This window comes from Carettochelys insculpta, chromosome 3, assembly GCF_033958435.1.
Source record: "Carettochelys insculpta isolate YL-2023 chromosome 3, ASM3395843v1, whole genome shotgun sequence".
In the NCBI taxonomy this organism is placed as follows: Eukaryota; Metazoa; Chordata; order Testudines; family Carettochelyidae; genus Carettochelys; species Carettochelys insculpta.
In genome coordinates this window covers 118,690,032-118,709,620 of record NC_134139.1, presented here as the reverse complement: position 1 = coordinate 118,709,620, position 19,589 = coordinate 118,690,032, and the positions used below count along the sequence as shown (strand labels likewise).

The window sequence follows — 19,589 nt, the reverse complement described above, 5'->3', positions numbered from 1 at the left end:
TCGGCCGCCTCAAAGGGCGCTGGAGCTGTCTCCTCACCCGCCTGGATGCAGGCCTCACCAACATCCCCCAGGCTGTGGGCGTGTGCAGCGCACTACACAACCTGGTGGAGAGCAAGGGAGAGGCCTTCTACCAGAGCTGGGCTGTGGAGGCTGGCAGGGCCGACGTCCAGCCACCCGCTGCCCCCAGTCGCCAGGTGGACCCTGAGGGGATCCGGGTCTGGGGGGCCCTGCGGGCCCATTTTGACCAGGCTGCGGGGTGAACGCTGGCAGGGCCAGCTGCGGGTGAGCCACCCACTGCACGCCCCCCCATCCTCCACAACACTCCCTGCCCCCACGCCCACACCACAGAGAACCTAAGAGCACACCCCCCGCCTTCTGTGCAATAAATGGAATTTTTTTCAAACAAAACCATGCAACCTGTATTAATTATTAACAGAAGAAGAAGGGGGGAACTATGTACATGGGCGGGGCAGGTACAAAACAGGGGTAGAACAAAATCTATTTACAAAGATGGGGGGAATATGTCCAAAGAAGGGGGCCGGAGGGGGCCTTGGGGGGCAATGTCCTCAGCCATGCACCCTCTATTGTCCTGCGCCTGGTGTCGGGGGGCGTAACCCACGTCTCGGCCGGAGGCCCGGTCGAGGCTGCGTGGGGGCTGGGAGAACTGGCAGATAGGGCCAGGCAGAGTCCGGAGGCCCCTGGTCCCCCTCAGCGGCAGGCCCCAGGACGGCTGATGGTAGGGGGATGGCAGGCACAGCGGCGAGTGGAGTAGCGGGCGGGGCCAAGTGAACATAAGAACATAAGAATGGCCATACTGGGTCAGACCAAAGGTCCATCCAGCACAGCATCCCATCTGCCGACAGTGACCAATGCCAGGTGCCCCAGAGAAGGAGAACAGAAGACAATGATCAAGTGATTTATCTCCTGCCATCCATCTCCTGCCCTTGTACTGAAGGCTAGGGCACCATACTTTAACCCTGGCTAACAGCCATTTATGGACCTAACCTGCAAAAATTTATCGAGTTCCTTTTTAAACCCTAATAGAGTCCTGGCCTTCACAGCCTCCTCCAGCAAGGAGTTCCACAGGTTGACTGTGCGCTGTGTGAAGAAAAATTTCCTTTTATTAGTTTTGAACCTACTACCCATCAATTTCATTTGGTGTCCCCTAGTTCTTGTATTATGGGAAAAGGTAAATAATTTTTCTATATTCACTTTCTCCACACCATTCATGATTTTATATACCTCTATCATATCGCCCCTCAATCGCCTCTTTTCCAGACTGAAAAGTCCCAGTCTCTCTAGCCTCTCCCCATATAGGACCCGTTCCAAACCCCTAATCATCTTAGTCGCCCTTTTCTGAACCTTTTCTAATGCCAATATATCTTTTTTGAGGTGAGGAAACCACATCTGCACGCAGTACTCAAGATGTGGGCGTACCATAGTTTTATATAGGGGAAGTATGATATCTTTTGTCTTATTATCTATCCCTTTTTTAAGTGCCACGCGATGTCCTCGAGGGTGCGCATGAAGGCCCCCCAAGCCTCCTGGTGCCAGGCCAGCGCTCGCTCCTGGAGATGGAGCCGCCGCTCCTCCACCTGCAGGCGCCGCTCGGACACCTCCAGCTGACGCCAGAGGGTGGCGAGCCGCTGGGGGTCCGTGGACACCCAAAGATGGCTCCGCTGCTGTCAGGCTCGTCCTGGGGCTGGTCCGTGCTCCGCCAAGGGGCTGGCCTGGTGGGATGGCCCCGGTGGGCTGTCCGGGACCACTGATGCCGCACCGGTGCTCTCCGGTCCTTCCGATGGTGCAGCTGCGGAACAGAGGGGGGAAGAAGAGTGGAGACAGCCGTTAGTCTGGGCCCTGACCCGTGGCCCTTGTCCCCCCAACCCTCTGCTGCTGGTTCCCCATCCCAGTCCCCCGGAGATGCTGCTGCTGCTGATGATGGGTGTCCAACCCCCCCCCGAGCTCATGGGAATAAGGGGACTTCGAAGTAGGCGGGGTCCTTTCGAAAAGGAGCACCGTCAGGACGAGCCGTGCGGCAGCGAGGCACGTCAATTTCGAAGTGCCGCGACCGCCCGCATGCTAATGAAGCACTGAATATGCATTTCAGCGCTTCATTAGTAAACTTCGAAATAGCCATTTGCGTGGCCATTTTGAAGTTTGGGGCTAGTGTAGACACGGCCTAAGTCCCAATGCCAACAGGCTCCAAAAGTTATCCCCTTAGCTGGGCTAGTCAGAAAATCATCTGGCATTGCATGGATGAAATCTAGTGAGAATTAGTTTGCCTATCAAACTGGTTTAGTAATAAATGTTCACCACAGTGATATTTTAACCTAGATTTCAAGTGTTCATGCCCAGAGTAGCAATAAAGCCCCAAAATAAAAACAAATAAATAAAATTTATAAATAAAACTGATCTTATTCAATACACTGTGCAAACATGCTCAGTAAAAGTCATGGATTTCATTAATTTGCATAATTAAAAATACAACATTTATAGAATAACGCTACTGGACTAAAGGTTTATCAACTGATTGGCACACTAGTTAGTTAACTACAGTTCTTTCCAAAATGATATCTTTACATTTACCAATATAATAGCAGCCCTGTCATGAAAGCCTTTATTATAAGACATGCTTTATTGTTATAATCTATTATCATCTTTGTGCCCTCCAAACTCTTGGCTGTCCTGGGATCCTGACATAATTTAGACAAGACAGCGCTAAATGGGGCAGCCCCTTGGGTAAATGTAAATATTTATAGCCTAATAGCTCTCACTCTACAACAGTCAACTGCTTATTCAAATTAAAAGTTTTATTTGGAGATTATAGATACATTGTTTTCATAAACTCAGAAGTGGTGTTGTCTTTTGGGTTCTGTTTATGCAGCAAACCACATTGGTAACGGAATTCAGAGCATTAATCTATCGAATAATTTCCTCCCACCTTTCTGGCCAACAAAATAAACCCAGGTATTTATCCATTTACTAATAATTTTGCACTGATATTTACCAGTTTTGTTGTGGTGGTAATAAACACTGATACATTCCCAGAAAAAAAGAAAATAAAAACCAAAACAGGAATAAAATAAAATAAAATCAGGACTGTTGTGCAAACCTGACCCACCCACTTATTCACACAGTCAGTCCCACTCAAGTAAGTGGAATTACTGCTCGCCACAGTAAGGATTACACAATCTGTTTTGTCTGCTTGTGCTTTCATTGCAACTCTCCCCATATTTGATGTACTCAAAACTCCCGCTCCATGAGACCAGTGGTGAAATGACAACACCCACTTCCTTTCCAAAACAGCTTCAATTCTAGTTGCAGAGGAAAGCTTGAAAGTGTGACTTGTGTGGACCATGAATGCTCAAAGAACAAACAGAAGGCAAATAAGAAACACCAATCTCATCATTATGGGAGAAAAGGGCATGACTGCTGCTGTTTTAAACATTTGAAGTTGCTGATACCAGAAACAAGGGTTCAGTGATTTTTGCCTGGTCACCACACTCAACCAGCCAAAACGTGGTTTCACCTGACTGTTCTTTAAGTTTAGATTGACTCAGACTCAGGGTGAGACCTAGAAACCTGATTCTCATTGAAGTGGCACTTACACTTTTATTAGGTCTAAGAGGGGTAACTGCGTTAGTCTGTATCGTCACAAGACAAAGCAAGCAGTCCTGTAGCACCTTGAAGTTTAACAACTAATGAATAAAACTGTTAGTCTTTAAGATGCTATAGGACTGCTTATTTTTATTAGGAAAGCTTATGCTCTCATAAATGTATTAGTCTTTAAAGTGCCAGGACTCCTTGTTGTTTTTTCCAATGGAGATAGATGTCGTTCATATAACTGGAAGGGAGCTTCAGAGGTCCTTGAGGGCAGTCCCCTGCATTCACAGCATCACCATCCCTGACAGCTCTTTTTAAGCTATTTGCCCCATGCTCCTAAATGGCCTCCTCAAGGATTAAACTCACAAGCCTGGGTTTAGCAGGCCAAAGCTCAAACCACCTTAGTCTGTATTCTATCAAAACAAAAAAGCAGCCATGCAGCTCTTTAATACATTATTCTAGTCTCCAGGGGATGAACTTTTGTAGGCAGACCCACTTCTTCAGAACTGGAAAAAGATCCAGATCTGGGGACGGGGGTCTGCCCCAGGAAAGCTCACTGCCTAATAAATTAATGTTTTAGTCTTTAAAGTGCTACCTAGCTGCTTTTTTGTTTTCCTAAAGCTCAAACCACTGAGTGAGCCCTCCTCCATTTTTGTTTTTGCTGAAACTGCCTAAGATGTTACCTCTCTGAAGCCAGAGGTGTCGGTGTCACTGGGGCTGCAAGAGGCATCCCGCCGTGCACTGCCTTGGAAGGGTTAAGGACTCTTACTCTGCTTCGAGGGGCCCTAACTTCCCCCTGCCCAGCCGGAGCGACCCTCTGAGACCCACCGCAGCTCCTCCACACGGGCACGTGGTCAGCTGCGCCTGCTGGCTCGGAGGTCCCTACGTGCGGCGCGGCCAGAGACGAGCTAGCCACAGCCACACGGACCTCTACCAGCCGAGGGTGCTGCGAGAGACACTTGTTCACCGCCACCGCCACGCCCGCAAGAGGGAGGGAAGATCCAGCACTTCTACGGAGGAGGAGGGGAGGGTGGAGCCCGCCCCGCGGCCCCGTCCAATGGGAGCCGTGGCGCTGCCCTCTCTCGTTTCCTTTCCCCACCCCTAGCTCCTGGGCAGGGAAGAAGGGAGATGCAGCCGCGCCAGAGCCTCCCCGGCGAGCCGCGGGACCGGCCTCTCGCTGTCGCTTGAGCTCGCGTTTATACGGTGCCCCCTCCCGCGGCCGTCTGTAGAGGAGCCCGCGGCCGCAGAGCGGAGAAGGCGCAGCAGAGCGGGGAAAGTTGTCCCCCGACCCGCTCCGCCCCATGGGCTGCAGCGAGTGGCCACGGGCTCGGGCTGTCCGGTGCGCCCTCCTGGCGCTGCTGCTGGGACTCGCCGGCCCGCCGCTGCTGCGGGCGGAGACGCTGGGTGAGTCCGGGGGAGCGGGCGGAGGGCTCGGGGCACAGGCCGGGGAGTGGGAGGCTGATCCGGGCTCAGGCTCCCGTCCCGCGGGAAGGCGAGTCTGGGTGCCCACGTGTTCCGCGGTGGCTGGGGGTGGGGTGGGCGGAGGGTTTCTGTCCGTGCCCTCTCGCGCCCCTAGGGCTTCCCCTCTGCTCCTTGGTCCGCCAGCCCATGTGGGCTGGGGCGGGGGCGCGAGGCGCCGTACTCCTTCCCCAGCAAGACGGAGGGCGGCTGATCTAAGGCTGGAGAATGGCGCACACACCCCCACTGTACCGAGGTGGCGGGTCCTGACACGAGCCCTTCTCTAAGGCAGCATTGAACTCCCCGAGGCCAAGGCTAAGAAGCTGGAGCTAACAACCAAAGTTGCCCCTTGGCCATTTTGCGGGAGGGGATTTCCTGCATGGAGTCTGCTCCTTCTTACTTCGTCAATTGGCTTTATCTCTGGCAGTTGGGAAACTTATCCCTGCCAGTCTAACCATGAATTATGGTTTCTTAGCTGGTCTGGGGACTGTATATAATTTGACCTGGTTAATCCATGCCTGGTTTATCCCTGTGTCTGGGTTTCCGCAGGATTAAAGTGGTAACCCATCCTGCAGGAACTGTGCTGCTGATAGGCTAATTTGTGGTTAATCAGCCCTGTTCTAAAGCTAAGAAACAGAAAAAAAATCAGTCAGTTGTTGGTTATATGCTGGGTTAATTTTAGCAAACTGTTTGTCTTAACTGTTTTGTCTGTTTTACATAATGAGAGCAGATACACATATAAACTAGGATATGCATTATAAACTAACAAAACAAAAAAAGCAGTCATGTAGCACTTTAAAGACTAACAGAATAATTTATTAGGTAATGAGCTTTTGTGGGACAGAGTGTAGGGTGGGATCATTTTTGTCAAGAAAACAATCTCGATGCTGTTTACGCGTATCCCCTATGTTGATTGCTTTGGTGCAATTTTATATTGTTTTAAATACAGATGGCTCCAGTTGTGTATTAGCTTATTAAACAGATCAGCCTTCAAGAACAAGTTCTGTATAAACCCCACAAGACTGCGCACATCCATGTAGGATTAGAGCTTTCTTTAAACTTTAGTACAAATGGTATACTCACCTGTTTTGTCCTAATTTTTGATGGTTAACATTTTTATTTCTTGGCCTAGCCAAAGAGCAGCTATCATATTCAAAACTTGCAAACTTAGGGCCATTGAACATCAGTATGTGACAGAATAACCACCCATTTATCTTAGGAAAACTCAATAATAATTAGAAGTTACATGATGCTGGATGTTGTGATATTATTAACATTCAGCCACAGTATCTCATTGAAATAGGAGGACTATGTGCGTTACCCAGTGCTGTTATTTCAGTCTAGCTACAGGCTTAGCAAGACAGTGTATTGGCTTACATTGCCAAGGTTAGCATCTCAGCAATTATACTGAGGACTCCTATGTCTTTAGCCTATTTGTGGAAAGACCGTATGTAGAAAATTAATGTTTTCAGAACATGGATTTCTGAGATGCATTCATTAGCCTAATGAAGCTAAACTTTTGTATCGGTCTAGTGTCCTTTCCATCTCATGCTTTGGTATATGTTTTATCTGTTTAATATGGCTAAGATCAAATATAAATATTTTCCCTCTCTTGGAGCACCCATATTTCTCAGGTTTTGAGTCTCAGAAATGTGTTACAGTATAGGAAACAAAGGTTTTTTGTGAAACTTACTGTTTCAAAAGTTGTCATCACCCGCAGTCTGAGGAAGGCTGTCATTTAGCAATAACAGCTTGCTTTGAAATCTGGGTTCAGTTCACCATGTGCAGGGAGTAACTGGGACTCTTTTTTACACAAATATTGTCTGAGGAAGTCGCTGAAACTTGGATCTTTGTTACTCATTGAATAACTGTGGGATAGGTGAGGTGGTTTGGAAACTGGTTTTAGTTAAGGAAAACGTGTTTTTAAACTTAACTGGGCTTGTTCTCGCTGAAAGCAACACAGCTCTGACCCTGTATGAGTAATAAAGTATTCAAAGATTTAACAAAAGTCTCCTCCCCCAAGTATTCTGTCCGAGTGACTTCATGATTGTGGTTGTCTGTTCTGTGTTCAATTCTGAAGTTGACTTCTCATCCTGTCTGTTCAGATGCACATCTTCAGCTCCTTGGTATCTCCTGGACCTTTTTTAACCAGGTCAAGAAGAGGCATGATCAAGAGGAGGCAAACTTGAACTTTCAATAATTTTTCCTCATTTCTTCTTAACTGTGAAAGGAGGGATTGGAGGATTTAAATATATTACTTCTTTGCCCAGTATTGTATTTGATACTCTTTCTTTCACTGTGAACATCTGGGCTCTTGCCTGTTAGAACTTAAAAAAAAAAAAAAAAAAAAAAAAGGGGGGGAGGAGAGGACCTTAAATGTCGGAAAAAGGTTGAGGGAGAAGGGAAAGAAGAGGAATCAGGATTCTAACTTATTACTTGTGAGATTTCAGCCATGTATTGTAGAATTCAATCTTACATTTAAAATAGACATTCAAAACTCTAAGGAACACAAAGGCTAATGCAGACTGATAGATTCAGAAGCTATGCCGTCTTCTGAGTTTGTAGACAGCTGCAGCCTGGATTCTTTTTTAAAATTTAGATGGGCATAGCTGTGGCACTCGGGTGTGAAAAATCCACGTCCCTGAACACCATATCTCTTCTGACCTGGCCACAGCTAGGCCAATGGAAGACTGTTTCCGTCAGCTTATCTACTGTTACTTGGGGATGTGGTGTTCCTACAGAGATGGAAAGCACCCTCCGCTGCTGAAAGCTGAATCTACACTACAGTGCTAAGCTGGCATAGAAACAGCACCTTAGCTTTGGTGGTCTAATTTCTGCAGTGCAGATGTGGCCTCTATAGAATGTATGGGCATCGGTGTACAGACTTCTTGAAACACAGACCCACATTACTGTGTTACACAGTACCTAGCGCAATGGGCCCAGACTGAGTAAAGGAAGAGGAGAGAGAGACTGGCAAGCTGTAAATCAGAGACTTACAGAAACAGAGGCATCCAAAAGCAAGGTCCATAAATGGCACTCTTGGCATTTCTCCAGGTGCTTCCCTCCTTTTCAGAGTTCAGAGCAGAGAGACATAGCCTAAAACAAAAACAAATAAACCAATCTGCCAGATGCTTATCACCCACAGACTGATATTAAAAACAAGTGCAGCCCTTCCAATAAGAGCCATCTCATTAGTTCCTTCTTGCTCAGTAGTTCCAAAATCCATCCATCTTTCCTTCCTGTTCATTCTCCCTATCAACACTCATGGTCCCCATTGGTGTCCCCTTCCACTTTGACTACCACTTTCTCCTCCATCCCACATTGCTTCTCACCTAACTTCCCTTAATTCTATCCATAATGCTTCAGCAAATTAAGCGCTGCTCTACGCTACTATAGTAAATCGATCTAACTTGCACAGCTTCAAGTCAGGTGAATAACAGAACTGAAGTCAACATTGTTAGATCCACTTACCACGTTGGCTATATGGTGCAGCCTCAAAGGAAGTACTTCTCCATTTGATTTCCTCTTACACCTCATGGGGAGGTGGAGTACACAATTGGTGGGCGAGTGCTCTCTCAACAATTTCGCTCGTCTTCACCAGGCTTTCTAAATCAACACTGGCTATGTTGATTGAAGGCTTGCCGATCTACTGGCAAGTATAGATATACCCTAACACTACCTACTCTTTTTTGTCCTGGGACTAAAAGGTTGTTAACAGGCCTCTTCATCTTGAATGATCCTTTAGCTGGCACACATTCTCATGTGAATCTGTCCGTTCAGTCTTGTATTGAGCTCTGACACACTAGGGGCAGCATTTGCAGCACTTTTTTGCTTTGATGAAGATGCTGTAGGCTGATGGGAGAGAACTTTCGTCAGTTTAGTTACTCCACCTCTATGAGAGGCGGTAGCTATGTCAGCTGTAGGAGCTTTGCTATTAGCATAGCACTGTCTAAGTGGGGTGTTAAGGGCCATGTAAATACCTTGCACAGGGGTATGGTTTTCCCATACTCACGAGAGATGTAGTTACAGTGGACTAAATGTGTAGTATAGACCTGGCCTCAGGACCTTTCTCAGACAGGAAGAAGAGTTCTATGTAGCTCTGAGGCTTATCTCTTATCAATAGAAGTTGGTCCAATAAAATATTACCTCACCCAACTGGTCTCTACAAAAATAATCTTCCTCACCAACTGATGTGACCCCCTTATTCCCTTCCTCAGTATGCTCTAGAGGCTTTCTGTCTTCTTCCATGTCTCATCCAGGTTCCTAAGTGTCATCTTGCTTTAATCCTGCTTACAAGTCTACTTTGGTCTCATACTATTCAGCCCTAGTCCTTCACTTCAACTCTGCTGACCTTTGCATAACCTGTAGTGACACATGTTTTTCATGCCATTTTGTCTCCCTCAAACAGCCTCACTGAACTTGCGCACATAGAAACCTCACTTAATCCTTCAGATCTTTCTTGAAAATTCCCCTGTGTTTTGTTTCCCCAAGCCAGTAATATGAGAGTATTGTCCCATTCCCCTAGATGCTTTCTCACTACCTGAGAAAGTTCAGGGCTAAAATGAGAAATCCCAAAAAGGTAGGTATGTAAAATCCCAGCTAATTGGTAAACCTACTGTTTAACTGGTTAACCAATTCATAGAGGTGTGCGGCTGGGGAGGCCGCGGGTGGGGGCCCTTCAGCCCATCTAGAGCAGCCCCTGCCCAGGGCAAAGGGGCTGCTCCAGCCTGGCTGGGCTGGAACAGCCTCCCCAGTGACCATCCCCATCCCCTGCTCCGGCTACCGCAGACCGGGGCTGCTTCAGCCACCCTGGAGCACCACCACCACCACCTGCAGTGGCTCCAGGAGGCTGGAGCACGTGCCCTGCCCCGCCCCAGCCAATGCTGGTGGTGGAGGGAAGGCTCCTCCAGCCTTGACTGGCTAACTGGACCCAATAAGTCTCATCCATTTGCCTGTTAACCATTAACATCCCTAGCAAAGGCCAAGCAGACTTGGACCTTGCAATGAGATTTAAAACAATCAGTCTGCACACACTCCTCCCTTTTGGAAGGGGCATGTTAATGAGGCACTTCAGAACAGGTTAATGAGGCGCTGACATTCATATTCCCAATTCATTTGGGAATGAGGGAATTTCAAAGTGTGGCGCTCAATTCAGAGTGCTCGCCCCTATACAGCCAAGTCCGTGTTTTGAAAGCAGCACTTTCAGAGCGCAACTGGCCCTTGTTGTGCTAATAAGGCGCTGAATATGCATGTCAGCACCTCATTAACCTGTTCCAAAGTGCTTCATTAACATACACATGCCCCTCCCTTTTGGAAGGGGCATGTGTGGACACTGCCACAGTAAAAGGTTCTGTAGCTATTTAAATCAGACAAGGAAAGAAAAAGTGGCATTGCTACCCAGTGAGGATGGAGTGAAGATTAAAGATAATTTAGGCGTGGCTCGACATCTAAAATTCTTTGCCTTGGTTGTGAAGGATGATGATGAAGAGGTCAGAGGTAGCGGCATCGCAGCTAAGGGGAGTGAGGATATGGAAGTAGAAATTGCCACAGCTGAGGTGGAATTCAAACTCAAATCACTTAATGAGGTTGCCTGGATAATTTCTATCCAAGAATGTTAAATGAGCTGGCACGTGAAATTGCAAGCTGAATAGCAAATATTTTTAATGAATCTTTAAACACTGAGATTGTACCATGTGATTGGAAGAAATGCTCAAATTGTTTCTATATTTAAAGAAGGGAAACTACAGACTTTTTAACTTGACAATTGTATTCAAAGTCTCAGAATAAATTTTTAACGTAGTTAAGAACATAGACATGAATGGTAACTGGAGTGAAATACAACATGATTTTACATATGATTGCGCAGACCAACCTAATAATTTACTTTCTTTGAGAAGATAACTCATTTTTTTTTAAACAAATGAAATACTGTACGTCAAGGTCTCAAACTCGGGGACCACAGGAACATATTCACAATCCAGATCAGGAGACCTGTTGGCCAGAGGTGTCTGGGTCTGTACCCATCCCTCAAACTCCACGTCTGAATGACAAAAAGGCAGTGTCGAAGGAGGACTGAAATGTCATACAGGATGATCTGGATGGCCTTGTCCACTGAAGTAATTAGAAATGGGATTAAATTTAATAGTGCAAAGTCATCCACTTAAGAACTAACAACAAGAACTTTTTATGAACTGGGTACATATTAGTTGGGAGTGACAAAGGAGGAGAAGGTGCTAGGTGCTTTGGTTGATCCGGTGATGACTGATTTGCCAGTGGTCCCGTCCCCCCCCCGCCCAGCCCTTCATGGCATTTGCAAATGCCATTTGGCTTTGAATGTCTCATAATATCTCGGCAGGCAGTAAGCAGCCCACGGGCCGCATGTGGTTCGCTGGGGTTAGCCCCAGCGGGCTGCCTTGTTTCATTCACCTGTGGTTCCGCAGGTATGAGTGCTCGCAGCTCCCATCGGCCAGGGTTTGCCAGGCTGGGCTAATGCTTCCCGTGACTCCTGTTGGCTGAGAATGGCAAACTGCTGCCAATGGGAGCTGCGAGCGGCCATACCTGCAGAGGGTCAAGTGAATGAAGTGTCTGGTGGCCCTCCATGCCACTTATTGCCCAGCCCTGTAATATCTTTTCTCTGAATAGAAAAGAGCGAGCAAGTGAAAGCTTTAAGAAATGCACATCTCAGATGAAGTAATAGTTAATGCTCCTATACTTATCATACTTTTTTTTCATTAAAATTGTCAGTAACACCAAGTAGCTCCCAGACATACCTGTAAGTAGCAGAAGAGCATAAAGGTATTTTTTATGTCTCCTTGCCTTTTAAGATCTCCCACAACAATGGATGATGCACAAGCTACTGTTGTACAAATACCAAGTAAGGGAGTTTCCATTTTACTCACAATGCTCCAATACACGAACCTGCCTTACAGCTTTGACTGTCTTTGCATTTAAACCATTCAGCTTTCCATTTACTGTAGAAGGATGACTGTAATTAGCATGGAAAGTGAGACTGCTCCAAGATACACTGACTTAGAGAAGAGGCAAGAGGAATTTGTTTTTGGAGGTGGATAATTGCAGCTATTGTTCTGGTCATGATTCTGTTAGTTTTATCTTGGGTCAGTTGGTGAGGCATGGCTTGGAATATTGCATAGGGGACTCTGGAACTTGAATTGGCAAAAGGGGTGTGTTCTCTGTTGCTACAACTAATTTGAAGTGGCATAAATTCACTGTTTTATTTAAAACATACTGTGGGACTAAATATCAGAGAGGTAGCCGTGTTAGTCTGTAGCTTCGAGAACAAGAAGAAGTCTTGTGGCACCTTATAAACTGACAGAAAAAGTTTGACTGTTTGTCAAAGTTTGTCTGACTAAAGTTTCTGATAAGACTTTATCTCAAATCGCACAGTTGTAATGATGTCATAACAAGGGAATTCTGGGGCTTGATCCCTTTGTGTTCTAGTATCTCAGTTTATATAATTGAACAATGTTGATCAGCACCTCTGTTCACTGAAAATGTGTCTCTTAAATCTGTTACTTATCTTTGAAAAATCAGATGTAGTTCTGCACGTATAGCGATGCCTTTGTGTCCTTTCTCTCTCATGCGCGCGTGCGCGTGCACACACACGCGCACACACGCGCACACACACACACAAAAAAAGGTAACCTGGCACAGTTCTTTGCTGTATTTGTAAAAGCTGCTATCACAGTAGAAAAAACTATGATAAAATTAAATTGCTTCTGTTAGTGATTAAAAAGAGAGTTTACTTGATCTCTGACAGAAGCTTTCTGTCGCCCAGGAGCTCATGACTGCAGTATGTTAAGAGCAAGCACCAGTGCTGAAAGTGGCATCATTCTAATAATAAATTTGTCTGTAACTTCTAGTCCTGGAGACACGTTAAAAAAAAAAAAAAAATAACCCCCCGCTTTTCCCTTAGGCTGTGCCTACACTAGAAGTGTCTGTCAGAAGAGAAGTTCCAATAAAACTGCTGTCAACAGGTGGCATCTGCACCTAAGAGTGGGCTGATCTTTTGATCCACTCTGTTGACCGAAGCCCCTGGAGCTTTTCTGTCTGACTAAAGCCCCTACACAGCTTTTCTGTCAACAAAACACATGGGGCATATCTACACAGAGCTGGTCTCCTGGCAGCTCTATGCTAATGAGCAGTCTCACAATTGCAAATGGATGCTCATTATCATAATCATGCAGCTAATTAGCATAGCTGTGCCAAATGTCACTCTCGACAGAAGGGGCTACCGGCAGTAAAGAGGCTGTGAGGATGTGCCTCTGCTGGCAAAAGCCCCTTCTGTCTCCAGCTCCTTATGACCTGGAGAACAGCTCAGTGTAGACGTGCCCCTTTTGAGTGTAGATGCTGTGTGAGTTTTGTTGAGAAAATTCTCCTGATGTAGACATAGCCATAGTGTTTTTCTTTTATAGATAACGTCGGCCTAGATGGTGACTTGGAAGAGCAAAGGCCGACCTGTGAGTATTCCAAGGACGAAGGGCAGGGAAAATTAGAGGTGACCCTCAAAGTGTTCTGTGTATGTCTTACCTGAAAACATGTCGAGGCTTGGGATGAGGACTCTTACTCACAGTTGAATGATTCACAGGGGATCAGAGTTGTCTGTATGGACAGTTCCTACTCTGCTGGCCCACTTTTCCCTGGTAGCATGCTGTGAGCTGAATTTTCTCCTCTCGATTTCCTTGCACAAAGGAAGCTGGCCAGCTGACGATAGTGTCACTGATGGTATTCTCCCCTTTCTAAGTAGGCAGGAGGAGGCCTGCAAGTAAAGCTTGTCATGAGCATGTGTTTGTGGAAGTGACACTTCCGGTGCATATAGTTTTTGCCTAAGGATTATCTCCCCACCCCCCCAATCTGTTATGGGTACAAAATCCCATTGTCCTATTGTTGGTACTTCAAATTGGACTCTGACTTCGTGTCTGAATCTACACTTGGGAAAAACTTCAAAATGGCCATGGTAATGGCCGAATTGGAGACTACTAAAGAGGCACAGAAATGAACATTCAGTGCCTCATTAGCATGCTGCCAGCCATGGCGCTTTGAAAGGGCTGCGTTTCGCTCATGCGCAGCTCATCTACGTGGGGGTCCTTTTCAAAAGGATCCTGCAGACTTCTCAATCTGATAGGAATAAGGAGATTTCTATGTTTGCGGGGTCCTTTTGAAAAGGACACCCGTGTAGACGAGCTGTGCGTGAGCGAAGCTGTGGCCGACAGCATGCTAATGAGGTGCTGAAATATTCGTTTCGGCCCCTCCTTAGTATTCTCCGATTTGGCCATTTAGCATGGCCATTTCGAAGTTTTTTTCCCCAAGTGTAGTCGTAGCCAGTGTAAATAAGATGAATCATGCTTATCATGATGTTTCTTAAAACTGCAGATCTTAACACCATGTGTAAAGTTAACCTCCTGTTCTCTATCCTTTCCATTTGAGAGAAGTGTAATTTCCTAGAAGTGGGACAGTTTAATCCTTTAAAATATTACTGTTTTAAATTAAGTTTTAGTAGCAGCAATTTCTAAGTAAGTGAGAGCTTTATCCATGGAGTTTTTACCTCTAGCCCCAGGCTCCTGCATAGGAGAGAGGATTTTTGGCATGGTGAAAGCTCTGCAGATGTCCACGGCAAGCTGACAAAAACAACATTGTTTAGGTCACTGTGGAGGAATTGAGACTTTTGTGTGCGTAGGTTTAGAGAGGATTCTTAAAACTGTTTTTAACTTTAAAATAATCCATGGGGAGCATCAAGGGCATTTTAGGAATACAGAGCACTTTTTTTTTAACCGAACAGAGAGCTTACAAGTGATGGACAGTGGCTACGTGGTAATAGTGGCCAAATTTACCTTGGCAATTTCATATATGGTCCATCAGAAGATGTTCTAATTGGGACACCTCCTGACCTAAACGGGACACCTGCTGAGCTCTGTTTGTGCAAGGGAATAGAAAAGAAAGCTAGGTGTGTAACAATTACCTGAAATCTGAATATATGGTACTACACTGGGTTTATTTAAATAAACTTCAGATTGGTCTGAAAAGCTGTTTCAGCTAGATAGGAGGTAAAAATTGGTGATTTATTATACTTGTATGGTGGAAGTAGTTTAAGATAATTTTGTTGCTTTCTTCTTACTGCTTGAAAAAGAGTAAAAGTACCTTTTAGTGCTGGTGTGTCCAATATGCTAGCCTCTATCCACTTGTGGTTGTTTGGCTGGTTGAGTGTGGCTAGTCAGCCTGAACAATAAATATATTTTCAGAAGAATGTGGCTAGATCACTATGGCAGTAGCTAGTGTAGTGGCTACTGCATCAGAACTGGCTGAAGACCACGGTGTCTAGGGTGGTGGTTGTTGGATATTTTTTGACTGCCTTCTCGTATTTCTTTCTTTTTATGCCCCTAAGTAAATAGTTTGAGCTGACAAAAACAGTACACTACAGTGCTCCTTTGTTTCTCCTCCTCCACCAAGCTCTTGCCTATTCTTTGCTTTGGCAGCAAAATGATTGCTCCGAGGAACTGTTGGAACATGTGGGTTAAAATGTTTCCTGAGAATCTTATAGTCAAATATGTGTAGATACAATTCAAAGAAACTAGATTACAAGCAATTTATTTTTCCTTTCGGAGTTTAGTATATTGCAAAGTAGCTGGTCCTCTTTTAAAAGAAGTTCTGAGATGTTGTAATAATTTAGAGGTTGTTGATCACTTACTTCCTGGTACTCTTATTTATGAATATTCTACTTGACTGTATTCTCACTCTTTAGTTAGAAACATTAAAATAGTATTGGCTTTGAAACTATTCTTTTATCGGTGATTGCCGCAGGATTTTGTGAAGGAGGTTGAAGCCACACTACTGTTGAAACTTTAAAGGTGGATTCCTAAAAGTTGCCTGTCGTTGGGCAGATTGTGCATTACAAGTTCATGGATATTTTTTTTCAATATAATCACACCAATTTTCATTATTTTGCTCATTTATGTCAAAATACTTGTAAGCAAGCACATCTATAAGATTAAAGACACAAAATGATCAGAAAATGTTCTGACAAAAAGGTTCCATACTAGGTATATTAATGCAGAACTTCTGAGTAATAATTCGTTTAAACTACAGTACAGAAATGCATTTCCAGCCCCTCCTTGGAACCAGTGCAAAGTTATTGGGAGAGATGGGGTGACAAAGGAGCTGAGGGAGACAGACATAATTGCTGGAAGGCACCTGGATGATTGTTAGGTGCAGGTGAAAGAAGTGTGCAACAGGTTTGGGACTGGGGAGAGCGATTGGGAGCCTCCACCATACAGATCCTGGCTGACCGCTAGCCTCTCCCATTCAGTCAGGCACATGTGCCCCTCTCCCCATGTGGCCCTAAAGTCCTACACCTGTGCAGCCCGGCAGGCTCCGTCCCCATGTGGCTCTGCACACCTTCCGTTCAGCCCCCACCCCAGTCTGACCCCACTCCAGCCAATTCTCCAGTACTCCCATATGCCCAGCTTTGTCCCTCCCATATCCCCAGCTTCCTCATTTGGCCCTGTGGACAAGATGCTGTGAGGAATATGGCATCTCCTCTCTATAAGCCAGAAGTGACCAGTGGAGGGATTGCAGGAGGGTCGCCAGCCACGCCATTTGCACAAGATATTCTGAGTTACCTTATTTCGAACTCTCATGACAACAGGTAGCGGGAAAGGAATACAGCTCTTGAAATAGCTCCGTGTTTAGCCCCGGAAGTGTAGCAATAGCCATATTGTTTTAAAAAGATGCTGTGGCTCCCATCAGTTTTAAATGTATAATGATATCTTCTATATACAGATGACAAATCTGAGGAGTAATACAAAATGAAATTGATGGATGACTATTGATAATTTATATATGTGTTGTTTCTTCTTTCTTTCTCTCTTACCCCTTCTGTTCTAAACAGGGAATGGATGTGGGCACATGGTGGTGTATCAAGACAGTGGCACTCTGGCATCCAAAAACTATCCTGGGACTTACCCCAACTACACTGTTTGTGTAAAGAAAATTCAAGTACCTCAGGGAAAACGACTGATCTTAAAAATTGGAGATTTGGATATTGAATCCCAGAAATGTGACTCAAACTATCTTGCGATCCTCAGTTCTACAGCATTACATGGTACGTAAGAAAAATAGGTAAGATTGTAAATCATTTAAAGATTTTGAGTTTTAATTGTTATCTGAGGAAAAGTATGAGAATTGCTTATCTTGTCTCCTTATCAGAGAATCTTGCAGCATATTACAGTATTCTGTTTTTGCGTGTGTAAAGTTTTGGGGCTCTCATCTACTGTGTTACACTAAGAAACATGGAAATGATGCCTGCCAGTGCATACTATAAAACTGCACAGCTAATGTGAGTATACACCACGGGTGGCCAACCTGCGGCTTTTTGAGCCATTAAACGTGGCTCTTCCTTGGAGCCTCATGCCAGGACTGCTCACCACCGCTCTGCACATACACCCCATTGCTTGGTGGGAGAAGTGCATGACAGCGATTCTGGTGAGATATCAGCATCAAGTTAGAGTTGGGAGAGGCCGGGGTGCCTGGCTCTGGGAGGGGTGGGGGATTGGATTATAGGGGGCAACTGGGGGTGCCTGGCTCTGGGGGAGGGAGAGGGCACTGAGCCATATATTCTATTTATTTTTATCCATCTATAGATAGTGTCTGGATACATATCTATGGATGGATTAAAAATAAATATATAATACGTGGCTCTTTGCCCTCTATCCATGACTCCTAGTTCCTACCTGGTTGGCCACCGCAGGTATATGCTTTGATAGAGTTAAGCTCCCCATTATAACTGATCCACCTGCAGTAAGTCTCAAAAGTCCTAATGCCTGTGGTTGAAATGGGGGTTAAGGGGAGAGGGTAAATATTCACTGCATTGTGGCAATGGAAAGCCTGAAGCAAAGAGATGGAGCGCACAGGATCCTGAGAGTGGGAAGGGATTTAGGAAGGAAAGACTGGACTAGAGAACAAAGCTAGCATTCAAATAAACCTTAATTAACGATAGATTTTGCTAACACACAAATTTTAGGACCCAAACTTGCGTGAAAGCAGATATGGCAAATGCTGGGCTAACTTTCATTTAGGGGTGTAATAACTGGACAGCAAGTGAGGCTGAAAGCAAGTCTTGCAATATCTCGTTGCTCTGTATCCTGAATAGATGTGTTAAAGCTGCTTATTCAAAGGAGCTAGGATCCTTTCTGGGAATACCTCATGCCTTCCCCAACAGCTTTGCAAAACTGTAGTTGACCTTTCCGCCTGTTGTAAATTACCTTTTTGTTTCAGTGTGACCACTCACAAAATTCATTGCTTTTATACTGGAAGACAGGTGAGCGTAACTAAAACACACAAAAGTTCTTGAGTTATGAGATAAAATTTTACAAAGATAGTTGGTTGAAACCTGTAACCTTTCCTCACTTGTGTCTGCAACATAGGCACTTACTGATGGGTCAGAATATACCTGTGGTTTTCTACCTTGGACCCTACAGACTAAGATTTCCAAAAAAAAAAAAAAATCTCCATTCTGTTCAAAAACTTTCAAAGGTCTGCAGATGAAAGAAGACTGAAAACCCCTGGAGCAGAGAGAAAGGAAAGAGTTAGATACATTTTTACTTGCAGTGTTCGCTGGCTAGCATGACACTTGTCTCATTGAAGACTGTGAATCTCTGGAGTTATAGTTCCGCAAGAGTCTTGATGGCAAAGGATGACAACAGACCTATAATTCCTCTGGTGCAGGAACACCAAGTGAGCTCTGGCAAACGGAGATGAAGATAATTATCACCCTTCATGGATAAATTTATATTTTAAAATAAGTCTTCACAAAGTGCAAAGAGCGATATGTTCATATCCAACACTTGCATATTTGCAAAGACTGTGTGAAAATGTTCATTAGGTGATTGTGGCAAGGGTTGGTCAGGTTATTTCTGCAATTTTATTCATTTAAAGTATCTGTGAGTACCCAGCAACAAATCCTACATGGCAAGTCATCGTTGCTTCCTTAATCATTTCCACATAATCCTGAACCACGTTGGGACCCCATCACACTCTCCTCACATGAGGTAAAAGTAGGCTATAATAGAGCAGGGGGCATGAGTGGCCCCAGTCTGTTCCTGAAAAAGGAACTCCAGACTCCACTTACCTAAGTATTGTCCTCTGCCTTTTTTTTTTTTTTTTAAACAAATCTGCGTAATTTTTCCTCCTTTATCCAACACTTTAAAAAATTAAAAATCCCTTGTAACATAATTTCTAGTAAAGTAACATACATCCAGCCATTTGATTATTGCATTACTGGATCGTTTTTCTTGTGGTGTAATCGTGACTTATAAAAAGATTTCTAATAAGAAAAAGAGGGAAAAAAACCTGCCCATTTTAGAGTTGAGAATGAGATTTAAGTACTGGATGAAGTTCTGACTTCTCCTTTGTAACTGCCCTTCCCCTCCCCCCCACTTAAAAATATGTTTTGAGGAAACCATGCAGTAACTTTAAATAGTCCCATATCCTTTGTTTAATTATACAATTACTCCTAT

General features: G+C 44.9%; 1 protein-coding gene across 4 annotated transcripts in view; it reads left to right on the top strand.

Moving 5' to 3' along the window:
* The first annotated feature begins 4,775 nt into the window (after positions 1-4,775).
* Positions 4,776-19,589, top strand: part of DCBLD1 (discoidin, CUB and LCCL domain containing 1) — a 48,883-nt gene continuing 34,069 nt past the window's right edge. For 3 of the 4 annotated variants that reach the window (XM_074988800.1, XM_074988801.1, XM_074988799.1), the window contains exons 1-2: positions 4,776-5,007; positions 16,964-17,176. In XM_074988800.1, the coding sequence (XP_074844901.1) occupies positions 4,905-5,007; positions 16,964-17,176 (316 nt within the window). In that variant the 5' untranslated portion in view covers positions 4,776-4,904. Of the gene's footprint in view, positions 5,008-16,963; positions 17,177-17,374; positions 17,411-19,589 lie in introns of those variants that run through there. The other variant, XM_074988802.1, reaches the window with a different exon arrangement.